At 38.0% G+C, this 14,837-nt stretch overlaps 1 protein-coding gene across 3 annotated transcripts; it reads left to right on the forward strand.

Moving 5' to 3' along the window:
• The first annotated feature begins 215 nt into the window (after positions 1-215).
• slc1a6 (solute carrier family 1 member 6) lies at positions 216-11,971 on the forward strand. Of its 3 annotated transcripts, none has more exons than XM_036587033.1 (10): positions 216-578; positions 7,596-7,856; positions 8,096-8,233; positions 8,363-8,570; positions 8,656-8,698; positions 8,796-9,109; positions 9,941-10,174; positions 10,425-10,619; positions 10,896-11,030; positions 11,313-11,971. In XM_036587033.1, the coding sequence occupies exons 2-10, from the start codon at positions 7,640-7,642 to the stop codon at positions 11,509-11,511; spliced, it is 1,683 nt and encodes a 560-aa protein (XP_036442926.1). In that variant the 5' UTR covers positions 216-578; positions 7,596-7,639; the 3' UTR covers positions 11,512-11,971. The 3 variants fall into 3 exon arrangements, with proteins under 3 accessions (XP_036442926.1, XP_036442925.1, XP_036442927.1); XM_036587032.1 differs by lacking the exon at positions 216-578 and adding an exon at positions 870-1,328; XM_036587034.1 differs by lacking the exon at positions 216-578 and having other exon boundaries at positions 7,732-7,852.
• Positions 11,972-14,837: the final 2,866 nt, after the last annotated feature.

Genomic DNA, 14,837 nt, shown 5'->3' on the forward strand with positions numbered 1-14,837 from the left:
CTGAGGCTGGACCTTAAGGAGAGCATGGAAGCCGGTTGTCATGGTAATGGATGATGGTAGTATGTTTTCCCCTCTCTGCCCTTTTTCAACACATCAACGCATTAGTGACTTTTCCTGAGCAAATAAGCTTTTTGGACACATAACCACGTTTCACTCCCCTCTGTGGCCCGTGCGAGTGCAACTGTGAGAAAGTGAGAATTTGAATTGTGGGTAAACGCTGGAACCTGTGCGCTCCATAGCTTAGTGTATGAGCAAACCATTAGCGCTCCCTGCTACAAATGAACCGCCTCCCACGAGCTCACTACTAACGGGATTTTTTCAATTGTGCTCCTTTTTTTCTTTTCTGACGGCAGCAGGTGGCTTTACTTCTCGCCTGGAGAATCCTTAACCTCCTCTTCCCACGCAAACTGTTTTTTTTCCTGCTCGTTTTCTCCTCAAGCTTCTCAAACCGCGGACACACTGTTATTGGCGTCACGCAGAGACTTGTTGAAGCCACTTTAAGGCTACTTCGGTGAGCTTTGTTTGCCACAACGCGTTGAGGTAAAGAGTTCAACCTAGCAGGGGCCCGTCTCATCAGGGTAAGTCTATTTTTTTTACATTTATATTAAAATAAACCTGTCGAAATTCATTTGTGACGACGTTAAATGCTACACAACTCCTTTAAAATGTAGTTTCTTGCCATTTCCGAACGAGGAAATCGCATTTAGCCAGTTCAGTTACGTTTCGGTACAGCTTTTTTGAAACGAAGTTTGTTTCTTATTCTAATTTCACGGTCCACCTTAAACCGTGCAGCAGTTACATTGTGGCGCCTTAGGAGGCACGTCATACATGCAACCCCATTTAAGGTGGACTCGCTTAAGAAGCCACTTCTACATCAGTTCACACAAAGCTGCTCAGACAGAAATGTTGGATTAAATAGCTGAGGAGCTGCTATTTTTGGAGTTTTGCTAAAAAAAAGAGAAAAGTGCTGGGGTGGGGGCAAGATTATGACTCCTGGCTTTGTAGCCAGCCTGGGGTTTTGGTCCAAGCTGCCCCTTTTTACACTGACCTGAGACCGGTCAATATTGTTAAAGGATATAGGATTTAAACAGGTGCTCCTGATCCACGGTCAGTTTGGCCCAGACTGCTGCCCAGCGTGTGATCATGTGGAGGGAGCATGAGCCTTGTGAAGGTCAGGGCAGGGGAGATGACACACTGTTTCATGTTTATCGGCACATGAGTTCAGTAAAGTGTAGCCTGTGGTCAGTTCAGCCTCGAGCTCCTGTCTGAAGGGCAGGGCCATCTATTCTTTCCCAGGCAGGCAAGTGACAGCAACAGCAACATGAGTGGTGAGTACACTGGAGAAAAGATTCATGCAGAATAGTGCCTGAGCTGAAACTGTTGTACTATTGTACTGTACTGTAATGTACTGTAATGTAATTTATATAACTGTCCCTAGAGCCTTTGGCAATGAACAAGTTGGCCAAGAAGTAAAAAAAGAAAGTTATTACAACTTATATAAGAAAGTTGATGTTCATTTGTTGTTTTGTATAATTCAAATTGTATCACTGTTTCATTTCCAAATTAAATGCCACAGAACTCAAATTTGGCTGTTCTTTTTGAAATAACAATGCTTTTGTTGTTTTGGTTGTTTCTTTTTTTTATTGCTTTGCTGTTATTTAACCGTTCCTTTTCTACAGTCATTGTAAACTATGGTTAGTAAAAGTTTAACTGCAGTCTATACAAACAGAGCATGACCAGCTAAGTAAGTACACATACGCAAATGCCCTTTGAAAAATTATAACATAGATTTTTAAGTCTGGCAAAGAATGCTGGGGTATATGCAAATGAAAGAGAAACTTAAGTACATGAGATCTATGAGATCTAGTCTCTGGTAGGAGGTAAAATGGGTGGGATTGTCCAGAAGAAGGGTGCCAACAAACATGGAGAACTGCTGGATGTTAACAGTGTTACATGCCATGTGTGCAAAATATAGTTATCGTTATGAAGAAAAAAATCATATTAGAAGCTAGACCAGTTTCTAAATATATCAGGGAGAATACAAGCTATAGTGTTTGTCTAAATTTATATCACTGTCTAAGCTTAGTTGCTATAATATGAAATGCTCAGTCTTCAGCTTTTAACATTTAGTGCAAGACACATATCTTATTGTAGACGAGCAAAATGATCACCTGTGAGTTTTGTGTCTGAAATTAGCCAGCATATTCTGACACGGCTTTGTGAAGAGGCTCATGCATCTCACCGCATGTGTGACATACCACCTCTCCAAATGACTGTGTATTGTAAACATCAACTGCATGTTATTTGAAAAGAACTCATTTTGATGAACTTTCTTTGAATCTGCAGTTGAGATCACTCTACACATATGAGAATCCATGAGATTGTAATTGCATTCATTGACTCACTTCATTATTCTTCTTAGCAAATACCCGTTGGCACAGATCAGCTGCAGTGTATAAGCCTGTGCCTTTTGGAGACTCACCAGGGACTCAAAGCAGAATACAGAGCAGCAGCTTCTAGCCAGGGGCTCATGCAGCTTTAATTCGACCCTGTTGGTCATCTAAAACAGAATTAACAATGATTACCTTGGTGGAAATACTGTGCATGAGTAATTGAGAACAACATTGTGAGGAAGGAAAGAAGCTCATCACTCAATCACTGTTCAAGAGTGTGTATGAGCTCATCATCACTTATTATTAGTATAATTTATTAGTTTTCAGACAGTTGGAAATGATTGACAAATCGAATGTTAACATCTTAAAATCCCAGACTTATTACATCCCAAGGCTTATTCAGTAATTACATGGACTACAGTACAAACTGGCAGTTTTTCCAGAGTACTAATAGGAAAGTCTTTCCACTCGATGGCCATCTTGGCAGTGGCCCCAGGCAGTTATTTCCACTCATACAAGACCAGGGCAGAGACTTTGTGAAGGAGGAGACGGGTCAGTGTTTGGAAAGCTCCTAATGCTCAACATGGTGTCCGTTTACAGTAACTGAAGTAACCTTCAGTAAAAAGAGCCAATCAGCTTGCTGGTTACACTGCAAGTGGGAAAAGCCCCCTCTTTTTCAGTTGTGGAGATCTGCCCAGGCACAGTAACCAGAACAACCCAAAAAATTGAGCCAAATGGTACGAACTATTTACGAGATGTTTGTCAGATTTTAACAGTGATGTCAGATATTGTTATGAACCGGTCTAGGGTCAGGCTGTAACGAACATTGAGAGTGGGCTCTCTCCCCAGACCTGCTGCCAGACCAGCCAAATGCAATAGCAGGTTGGTATGATGGCATCGGGGATAAGCATACACCAAAATAATAAACAAAATAACTAAGGTCCGTTCTGTACTTTTCCCAAATTCACAAAGTCTAGTAAAGCTCTCACAAATTTAACAATCGAAGCAAAACAAAGCAGACTGGAGTAAAGAGTTCCGGGCTGGTCTGGACAAGTGTTCTTCCAGGTCACGTCAGAGGTCATTTTAAAAACAGTAATTTTGCTTTCAGTTTAAAGTTTTTAGCCCTCTCCCCTTTCAAATAGATAGGAGTCTGGTCTTGTACGACTAAAAATAACTAGCTGTGTTGCCAAGATGGCTATCAAATGGACAGGCTTCCTAAAAGGACTTTGACTATGCTTATACCTCTCTGAATCCCAAAAACCAAACTGATGTTTAAAAAAAATACTTGAAATTGGTTGTAAAATCAGACAAAAACAACTAAATAGTGTTTGGCTCAAATAACGCACAAAACAAGATTTTTATGTGAATATCTGTACAAGGAGGGGGTCTTTTCCCACTTAACCAGCAAGTCAATTGGCTCATTATTGATGGGCAGGACTTTCCCCGTCAGCAGACGCCATGTTGGACATTATGGGCTTTCCCGTTCATTTTCCCACCAGCGAAATGCCAAAAATCAGATTTACACAATTTCAACTTTATCCCAAATGTAGTCAGTCAATCAGTGTTTGGTTCTTTAGTTTTTCATCCAAGCTACAAGGCTAATGTCGCTAACAAGTAATAGAAGCTTGTACCCTCTAATTTGCAGCATGCTAACTCACCAAACACTTGCTTCAAACCACACACAGTTGGTGAGTAATACTAAATTTGGTTATGTGGTTTCTGACACAATGACATACTGTTATCCATAAAAATGGCAGTAGCAGCCATCTTAGAGTTTTGTCCACACCTTTGTCCACTTAGATTTATAAACAGTATGTCATACTGTGTCAGAAGCCACACAGACTCAATACTCTGTTTGAGATCACTGGAAAACTCTACACGGTTTGAAGTGTATGATGATTTACGCATGCAGTTTGCATGATGCTAATTTGAGGGTAGCTTCCATCACTTATAAGCTACATTAGTCTTGTAGCCCCAGTGAAACAAAATTCATACACCCAACCTGCTTTGGCTGACTGATTGATTGAACTATTGCTTTAATAGAAGTATGTGGCCTAATAGTGTTGCTCAGTGTTATTGCGTGTCAAGTACTGCTGCAGTAGTGATTGAAGGAATGAATGTGTTTAGAGTAAGAGAGGAGCCTTCCTAAGATTTCAGCCAGGGTTCAATTCACAGCCATCATGCCAACTGTGTGTGGGAAGGATGTCAAAGATACCCTCTCTTTGCCAACACACAACGATGTTGTAGTGACTTGAGATCATGTGCTACAAACGGAAAAGTTAACACTGTCCTCCAGGCACATTAATGTGCTTTATGACATAGCTATGGTTGAACTTTCTAAACTGGACAACGCATGTAGGTTATTTTCACATGATTAAGATATGTTATATGTTGTATGTTATATGTTTTATTATTACATCAGTTTTGTTTTTAAGTTCACGTACTTGTGGCAGGAATTGTGCTGATATAATATACTTTATTCATGTGAAAATTCTGTACACATTTCAATCAGTAAAGTTCAATATATTTCCTTTTTGTGGTGTAGAAAGAAGTACAGACATGTTCATCAACAATACAGTGTATTTGGTAGACTTCAAATATCACTTATAAAGTAGTAAATAATAGCCAATGACACAAACCGTGTAATACCACAATATTGGAGTGATTGTATGACATGTATCAATTGATTTAACTAGTAGTGAGATTTTAAAGATTGCAGAAACTTTTAAAATCTCATGACTGGTTAAACCAAATGATGCATCTTGAAGCTGGGAGAAACCATTGGAAGCTGCTTTTGTGTGGATTTTAGAAACCACTATATAAGTAGGAGCTGTTTATCTGTTTTATCACTTATGAAATCCATAATACATTGGCATCAAGGTAACGGTGGTCTTTTTTCATGCATCAACACAAAAATGTATAATGTGTATAATGCGGCAGCAACCATTTAAAAGAAATAACACACATACCAAAAAATACAAAAATATGAGCTGAGCATACATCGATTTGAGTGCTAATTTGAAATGATGCATCTTGAAGTTGGGAGAAACCATTGGAAGCTTCTTTTGTGTGGATTTTGAGGGGTTTGAAAGGCTGATAGCTAACATTACTGTTAGGAAGCTGAAACTTTTAATGCAGACTGTAGTAACTGTCTTCAAGTAATCTTTAGAATGGGGAGAATGAATAACTCAAATGACAGAAATGGCTTGTCAGATGAGGAGGGCGACAAGCTAAAAGCTAAAGTTAGTGAGGTAGCTGCCTATCTATCTAGATACCTTTCCTCAGCTCGGCTACTTTTCTCTGGTGCCCATTTTGTTCATGAATAAAGATAGAATCACTGCTTTCAGTAGGATTTTGTTCAATGACCAAAATTAGAGTTACACTGAAGTTAGCTTGGTTGTATTTATTAGGCTATAGATCATGTCTAGGCAGTCAGGACTGTTTGACACGTCAGAGATTCCCAATGGTTGTATGATACATTTGCGTTATGCATGCTGGGTATTGTAGTGAGAGTACCCTGATGAACGAGAACTTAACAATGATTTTCACATTGTAAATCAGTTTTTAATGCAGAAACCACTATATACGTAGGAGCTGTTTATCTGTTTTATCACTTATGATAATCCTAAATCCATAATACATTGGCATCAAGGTAACGGTGGTCTTTTTTCATGCATCATCACAAAAATGTATAATATGTATAATTGGGCAGCAACCATTTAAAAGAAGTAACACACATACCAGGGGCTAAAGAAATACAAAAATATGAGCTGAGAATCTCATTGTACGCATACATCGATTTGAGTGCTAATTTGAACCATATAATGTTGAAATTTAGCATAGAAGGAGACAAAGACTGGTCGTTTATCACTCCATTTACATTTGTGGATAAAAATTTTGGACATAAGAACCAGTGTTAATAAAGAGATAATAAGGTCACTAGAATGGTCAAAAAACACAATGTCTTCGTACTGAAAAGCAGGTAAGTTGGAATGAAAGGTGGCAAGGCATTTTTCAGTCTCAGTCCAAAAGGTTATCACATGTTCACAGGAAAATAAATAAGTAAATAAATAATAAAGTAAATGATCAGTTTTCACACTGTGAATGACAGAAGCTGCAAGGAGTATTTTCATAACAAAATCTACCACAATGAAAATAATTAACAGAATAAATAAATAACAGAATCTTAAAGTTAGTTTCCTTTACATTGGGAGGGACTGGATGCTTGAGGTATTCTGTAGTAGCCTTGACCCCCATAATGGGTTGTTCACTGTTACAACAAAAAGCTCTGTTGAACCCGGTGAATAAAGTTTCATTTATAGCCCTCTTTATCCACACATTGTTACACCATCATAAACTCATTAAACCCAGTCCATCAGTTTGTAGTCTAGGGAGAGACAGATATACTAGAATGTTGCATGGTACCTTTTTTAAGCAGAAGCAAGGCTGAAGGAGTAGCTTTACATATTTTTGTGAATTTTCTACTGTCAACATTAAATAGAAATTTAGTCATAAAATCAATAATAGACAAGAAGTCACCATTTTTATCCAGTAAGTCAAAAACAAATTCAACCTTCTGCTCAAACCAAATTAGTTGATTTCCAGTTAATAATGATACATTTGTTATTCCAAGTATTGTGAGATGAAAAACTGCACTTAAAGATCATTTTCCAGAAATGTTAAAGATCATTTTCCAGGAAAAGCTTCCTGATAAAACCTAGATAGCTTTACTGAGAGTTTAGATAAATCAAAAATCACATCTCAGTAAAAAAATGAAGTCCTCTAAACTTATTTAATAAACTGTTTGGGATATGGAACCACATAGAAGTGTTCTTCCTTAGGCAGGATTTGAGCCAATTAATTGTAAATGTCCTCACTAATGATTCAAAGCCCAAATTCTTCAGCCATCCCATTTTGGAATTTTTAATAAGCTGAGCTTTACAGATGTAATGTGTGTAGTTCCTCCATATAATTGAAATATAATAGAGTTTAATTTCTTTATATATGATGGGGATACATATACAGAATTAGATGGTTAAATAACTCTCAACAATTCTTCCATTTTAGATAAAAGTATACGTCCAAAAATAGTCAAACCAACAATACATGCATAACATGACAGATAACATATTAAATGCTAGTTTTGAATCAGAAAGATGTTTTAATCTTATTTCTTTCTCTTTTTCTTTTCCTCTTGGTCAGTTTCACATGAAACCTGCCTCCTGGACCAAGTCTTGGAGCTGATTATGAATGAGAAGCCCCCCAACAGCAACAGCCTCTTCCTGAACGAGGACTCCGAAAAGCCCCATCACTCTGAGAAAGACCTTCATTGGCTGCGCAGAGCCATGCAGAAACGAGTATCTGGAGCTAAGGACAGGATGTGTTCCATCACGAGAGACAACATCAAAGCCTTTTTGCGCCGCAACACCTTTGTGCTCTTTACCGTGGCAGCAGTTGCAGTAGGTAAAGCACGTTTAGGATGGATGTTCAGGCACACCAACATGAAAAAAAAACAAAAAAAAAAACAATGACTTAGTTACTTCATCAAGTTTCTAAGTTCCTAAGACAGTTATTCCTTGGTTTTGGAAGGAAGTTCATTCAGATGTGTTCATAAAGACAGCATGTTAGCATGTTCCCACATGTTGAGTGGCATCTTGTTAAACTTTAACTGCATGTTATGTCTTGTGCCTTGTGATGTTCAGGAATCGTGTTGGGATTTGCTCTGCGTCCTCACAACTTGTCTGCGAGGGAAATAAAATATTTCTCCTTCCCTGGAGAGCTGCTGATGAGGATGCTACAGATGTTGGTTCTGCCACTCATCGTGTCCAGTCTTGTTACAGGTACATGAGCAAAATCAGTGAGCAGACTGTCTGGTATGTTCATAGATGCAGTGTTTCTCAGTATCTGGCAGCTGTAGATTCTTGATTTAAACAGGCCCGTAAGTTCATGCTGCTCTTTTTTATTACCAGGAATTTCATCTTTGGACAGTAAAGCCTCTGGAAAGATGGGAGTGCAGGCCATCATTTACTACATGCTGACCACTTTTATAGCTGTGTTCATCGGCATTGTCATGGTGATCATCATAAGACCTGGAAAAGGCAACAGAGACAGTCCAGTGTCCTCTAGTGGTAGCATTGAGTCAGTGCAAGCTGCTGATGCCTTTCTGGATCTTATCAGGTAAAGGGAAATACTTGAATTTGGTCATTTGATGGCAAATTTCATGTTGTAACATGATGCAAGCATATGTCCACTGTTCTTACAGAAATATGTTCCCACCTAATTTAGTGGAGGCCTGCTTTAAACAGGTATGAAATTTACACTTTTGATTCATTATATCTGACAGCTGACAGAAGCAGAGTCAACATCTGAAGGTTGCCTTTTTCCCCTGTTTATATATTTTAGTACAAAACCTTTTACAAGAAAACAGTGTTCACCAAGAACATCACTGTTCTGGTCAATGCAAGTGAGGGCATCAATGCTACCGAGTCCAGTTCTGTTGGGAATTTCAGCACAGTCCTGCAGACCATCCAGGAGACGGTGGAGGAGACAGTTCCAGTGTCCGGCTCCTCTAATGGTGTCAATGCTCTGGGCCTGGTAGTGTTCTCCATGTGCTTTGGCTTGGTGATTGGGAATATGAAGCAGCAGGGCCAAGCTTTGCGAGAATTCTTTGACTGCCTCAATGACGCCATAATGCGTTTAGTAGCTATCATTATTTGGTGAGTGTCCGTTCATGCTCTGCTATGAAATTATATTATTAAGGATGAGTTTTCCAACCTCAGTCCTACCATGAAGTACCCCTTTGTGCAGAGTTTAACATTTGCCTTGTTCCACTAAATATGATTCAATTCATTGGCTACTAATTAAGTTCTTAATGTGTTGAATTGTGTCAATTAATGGAGACTACAGAACTAAAAAACTCTATTTAGATATTAGAAGGGTAGACTTGAGACTTTTACTCAAGGCGTACACATATGTAACTTAACCCTCATTTCCCTCACTTTTCAATAACATTATACATATTTAAAGACAACGATAGGGTTAACAATAAATGGAAGAGTTTGAGTAAGTCAATAAAAAGCATGTGCTTTGTCATACTATCTCTTGAAACTTTTTTTAAACATTGAATATAAGTTTTTTTGTTATTAGATTTTGCAAAAAATATTGTGTGACAGTGGAATGGATTTAGCCAGTCACAAGCCAGGTCTCACCACTTCAGGGAACACGTCTCTATATCATTTTATTATTTATGTTTGATTTATTCCTAATATGTTAACTAAACAGTAATTGTGCATTAAAATGTGCAGAAGTATTTTCTGTGTTTTGGATATGTTCACTTATTTTAACTCGACAACAAGCGAAAACATAAGGATAATGAGTTGCTAGCTTCTTTGTCTTGGTGGCCCTCAGCACACCAAAAACATAATTTGGCGCCCAAAGACAAAAAGTTTGGGCATCCTGTTAACACCCATAAAACATTGTTTATCTGAGTCATTATTATTCACTGAAGTTTCATCAGCTGTGATGTGATCTCTACACCTATCTCTTAGGTACGCACCCATTGGCATCCTCTTCTTGATCGCTGGGAAGATTGTTGAGATGAAGGACCTGGCACAGGTTGGAGGGCAGTTGGGCATGTACATGGTGTGCGTCATCATGGGTCTGCTTATCCATGGCCTTTTTGTTCTGCCTCTGCTCTTTTTCCTGGTTACGCGGAGGAACCCCTACATGTTTATTGGTGGTCTGCTGCAGGCTTTGATTACCGCTTTAGGAACATCTTCCAGGTAATGAGAATGATCATACAATATGGAATACAGCTATATTATTTGTAGCATCAGCTGCATGGAGACTGTTGAAGAGTAGAGTTCTCCAGTACAAGGATTCAGGGACTCCTGAACAGCTCACATTTCTGTTCAAGCCCAGCTCTCAGCACAACTGTATGAGTTATCAGTGTTCTTGATTGCTTGGTTCAGTTGTGTTCAATTTCATAAAATAATATATAAAGTAATTAGTTGTTTGTATTTTTTCCCGTAGTTCAGCCACCCTCCCCATCACCTTCCGTTGCTTAGAGGAGAACAACCATGTTGATAAGCGCGTGACACGCTTCGTGTTGCCAGTGGGTGCTACCATAAACATGGATGGTACGGCTCTCTATGAAGCAGTGGCGGCCATTTTCATAGCCCAAGTCAATGACATGGACCTGAACTTCGGGCAGATCCTTACAATCAGGTATTAATGAATGCTACACATAGTGTCAAGTTGACCTGAACAGCAATAGACTGTTCAAATAGATCTTTCTCAACAATCTTGCAGTGTTCTTTGTGTTATAGTGCTTCTTTGAAGTGCCCAGAGCTGTAGGCCATTGCAATGATATTTCAATGACATTTAGGCTACATATTTTAATGTCTGTATTAACAATCGGGCTCTTTGTTGCATACTCCATAAAACACTTCCGCAGCACAAGTTCCAACTGTATTTTCTCCTTGTTAAAATGTCCTCTTCCAGTATCACAGCAACTGCTGCCAGCATTGGAGCAGCAGGCATCCCTCAGGCTGGTCTGGTTACCATGGTGATTGTATTGACATCGGTGGGACTGCCCACCGAGGACATAACGCTCATCATTGCTGTGGATTGGTTCCTGTAAGTCTTAACTAAATGTCACATTGAAGCATGCAGCTCCAGCAGAGAGCACTCTTCCAAAAGGTTATTGATACATAATGCAGACACATAATCTGAGAGAATACAGAATATGTTTTCATGTCAATAGAGCTGCCATTACGGTGGATAAAGAAGGCATCTCATCTGTGTTCAGCTTCATTTTTAGCTTGACACACTTTCTTTATAAATGCAGATTCAGATACGTCTACCAAGCAACTATTTTGGTTTTCACTGAGAGTCATTTCTGTGTTTTTGTACATACAGGGACCGCCTCAGAACCACCACCAATGTGCTGGGAGACTCGTTAGGAGCTGGCATTGTGGAACACCTGTCACGACAGGAACTGCAGAACCAGGATGTTGAGATTGGAAACTCAGTGATTGAGGAGAGTGAAAAGCCATACCAGCTCATCTGCCAAGAGAACGACTCTATCAAGCACCGAAACAGTGAAACCACAATGTAAATAACATTACACGCAAACAGCACGCAGTACTGTTACCTAGAACATCCGTTAATGCTGGAAAGTATACAAATATATAAATACTGTTAAAGATATTATTCGAGCAAGGATATCAAAAGCCATATCAGCATGTTCCAAAAATGAGAATGTCTACGATATTATTCAAAGACTCAAAATGAGGGGTCAAGCATGTTCCCCATCTGTCCAGTGGCCTGTTTACTATTAGATGCGAAGCACCTTCTGAACCTCACATGTAACTCACTTAAGAGAAGCTTCACTTTATTTTTCTACATCGTTTGAGTGATTGTATTGAGTGCGTTTACATGCACTTAATAATCTGAGAACTCCGGAAATCAGATTTGGTCAGTAATCCAATCAATGTGTTGACATACACGTGAGTAATCAGATAATAGGGAAACTTAGGGTTTACATGAGTCAGACAGTAATCAGATTTCTGTTTTGCAACCAGCCAATAAACAGAAGAAAACGTGACGTAAACGTAACGTAAAACTTCATGGATATTATTTAAAAAACATTGCGCCACTTTACCTGAAAATATGAACATACATCATCTAGAAAATGAAGAATATTTTAATCCTTCGTTTCGTCAAGCATGTAGTTGGTTTCAGAATCCCTCCAAAAGTGTTTTGCTGTCATCTTGTAGTAATGCTGCTTGCTTAATTTCGGTACCACAGTCTGTTTTCGCACATGCGCAGACTGAGAAATCAGAAAGAAATCCGAGTAAGAGTTTACTGAGAAATCTGATTACTGAGCTAAAATCCAGCTCTCTTTATCAGATTTCTTAATCAGATTTCTAGACCTAGAAATTGGAGTATGCTATTTACATGACCATTTGTATAAGATTCAGATAACTGCAGAAATCTGATTGTGATCAGATTATTGATTGCATTGATTGCATGTAAACACACTGAAGCTTCATGATGAATGGACCATACGAAATGCTCCAAAATTGCATGGAATGAAATCTCTTTGCATTACCATACATTAGAAGTAAATACTTTTTTGCCTTCTGTTGTGAAGTAGCCATTCAGGAAATACTTGTTTGTTTTTTAGACAACGACAGTATGCTCTTAAAAGAGAACTGTTCTTATAAAAGCGTGCAAATCTCATTGGTAAGGTAATTGGATTTATTTCTGTATCCTCATTCATATTCTTTTAAATTGTATCACTTTGTAGTGCTCATGTGGTTTCATTAGAGGTAGGAACTGACAAAGTTAACTTGTAAACTAACACCACGAGAATTCTGTTTAGAATTAAATATTCCAAGCATCTTGGAGCAATCACATATATAGATATTATGCATAATAATGCTCTCCCAGACAATTACCAACCCAAATCTGTGTCCTTGAGCTTAGTTGTGGACGAACACTGGCAGAGCAGCGAGGCTGCTATGTAGGAGTGGTGTTTCGCATCTATGATACTCTGGGTCTCTATTTCCATAAACCAGTGCAGGTAACATTCCATACTGCACTCCCAGCTATTTCATAGTAATCACAGACTCTCTTAAAGTGATTGTAATAACTCATCAGTTACATTATACCGTATTATAATAATTGTATTACCATTCATAAAGAGATTTAATGATAATGGTAATTACGTTGTAAATGAAGAATGACAAACGTTGTAAAGTACGCTGTAAATGAGAAATGAAGTGTTTCCTAGTGAACAGTACTTTTGGCTGTACTAAGTCATGTTGCGAAAAGGTGGTATTAAAAGTTCAATAGTGAACATCTTACCTCATCTGACAGCATGTGATTGCCATTCATTGTCAGTTACAGTGTAGCTGCAAATATTTTTTTAACCATTTTTATTGTGGTTTTGTTCATGCATATTGTGATGTTTTGTTACATTTAACTTATTTTGATAGTACTTTATTATTATGTAATTGAAAAAATTGCCTTGAAGTTATTTTACCAGATTGTCATGAGTGATATTGTGATGTCTCTTTATTTACTTACTAGCATGCATTTGTAGTTTATGTGTATATAATATGCCTTATCTGCAATTACAATATCAGGAATGGAATCCATTTATCCCCTTACAATTTTGGACACATTATAGCGTAAATAAAGTAAATTACATTATGTTCTGTGGATTGTGCAAGTAGAGCTAGTTTGTGTTTCAGGTAGAATTAATTTATTAACTAAATTAAACTAAATTCATTTTTTTAGTGAATCAGATTTTGGAGTATTTAACCAATTTTATTAAGAGTTAGAAATTGCTTTTTGCTGTTTTTTTTTCTTTATTCAGACCTGCAGCTGTGCTTGGATGTTCTGCATTATTTTTATTTGACAGGAGCGCTTCTGTTTTTTAAAGTGTGGTATTTTTTATTTATTTATCTAAAGTGTTAGCCATTTAAAGCATTCACATTGCATTTGCAGCATGAGCAGTGTTTCTGTGTATTTAAAACTTCCCTTATTCAGTTATGTGTGTACTGATTAATAGATGGCCATGCTGTATTTTGATCGTATTTTGGGAGGACGTGAAAGACCATGACACAAATAAATGTCTCAGGAACAAAACATTTGACGTGTTGATTTCTTTTATGTAAAAAAAAGAAATGCAAGTTTTATGTTAGCCACCATGTCCAGCAGTGAATGAATCATAACACTGAACCTGCTTTACGGTATAGTAGTACGTCTCGGACTGATTTGTGTCCGCTTCAAATAATTATATACAGAAATTACGTCAACAATCACCATGACTTGCAATTTTAATGCAAACTTGTATCTAAGCTCATTCAAATGTATTGTGTGTCAAAGTATTTGAAAAATTGGGCAGCTTTAGAAAAGAACTCTCAAGCAAATGCTATCATGTTATCTGTTCCCTGTCAGAAAAAAGAGTACTGTCCAGGTAAACTTTAGTCTCTCAAAGTACAAACAATCTCAATGTACCCTCAAAGGTGCAACGGGGTCCTTAATGTCCAACTATGTACCTTAATTGAGTTTTAAAGATCCCAGGGGAAAAGGACATGCAGCGTGTCTCAAAAGGAAACACTCATATTAAAATGAAAATGGTTTGGCAGACAGTGATCCAATTTTACACACCGTCTTTGGGGGAAGAGGGGAACCCTTTAGGCCATGTCACCAACATGGAACATTTCTTGATTTCTAAAACTGTCTGCGAAACCATCTTTTTATTTATCTTTTTATATGGGTGTTTCCTTACCTTTGAGACACGCTGTATTTTTATCTTTTTATAACTTACCTTTTTATGTAGAAAAATAAATAAACAGCCTGGAGTCAACTTAAAAAGAATATAACCGCAACACGTGACACATGGTAAAAAGAATGCAAGCACCATTTTCT

The sequence above is a fragment of the Colossoma macropomum genome, unplaced genomic scaffold, assembly GCF_904425465.1.
Source record: "Colossoma macropomum unplaced genomic scaffold, Colossoma_macropomum, whole genome shotgun sequence".
In the NCBI taxonomy this organism is placed as follows: domain Eukaryota; kingdom Metazoa; phylum Chordata; class Actinopteri; order Characiformes; family Serrasalmidae; genus Colossoma; species Colossoma macropomum.

Bases quoted from the DNA above. Each gene is read 5' to 3' on its own strand.
- slc1a6 (XM_036587032.1), top strand. The intron at 9,110-9,940 runs GTGAGTGTCCGT...CCTATCTCTTAG, and splicing joins TTAGTAGCTATCATTATTTG to GTACGCACCCATTGGCATCC. The intron at 11,031-11,312 runs GTAAGTCTTAAC...TTGTACATACAG, and splicing joins ATTGCTGTGGATTGGTTCCT to GGACCGCCTCAGAACCACCA.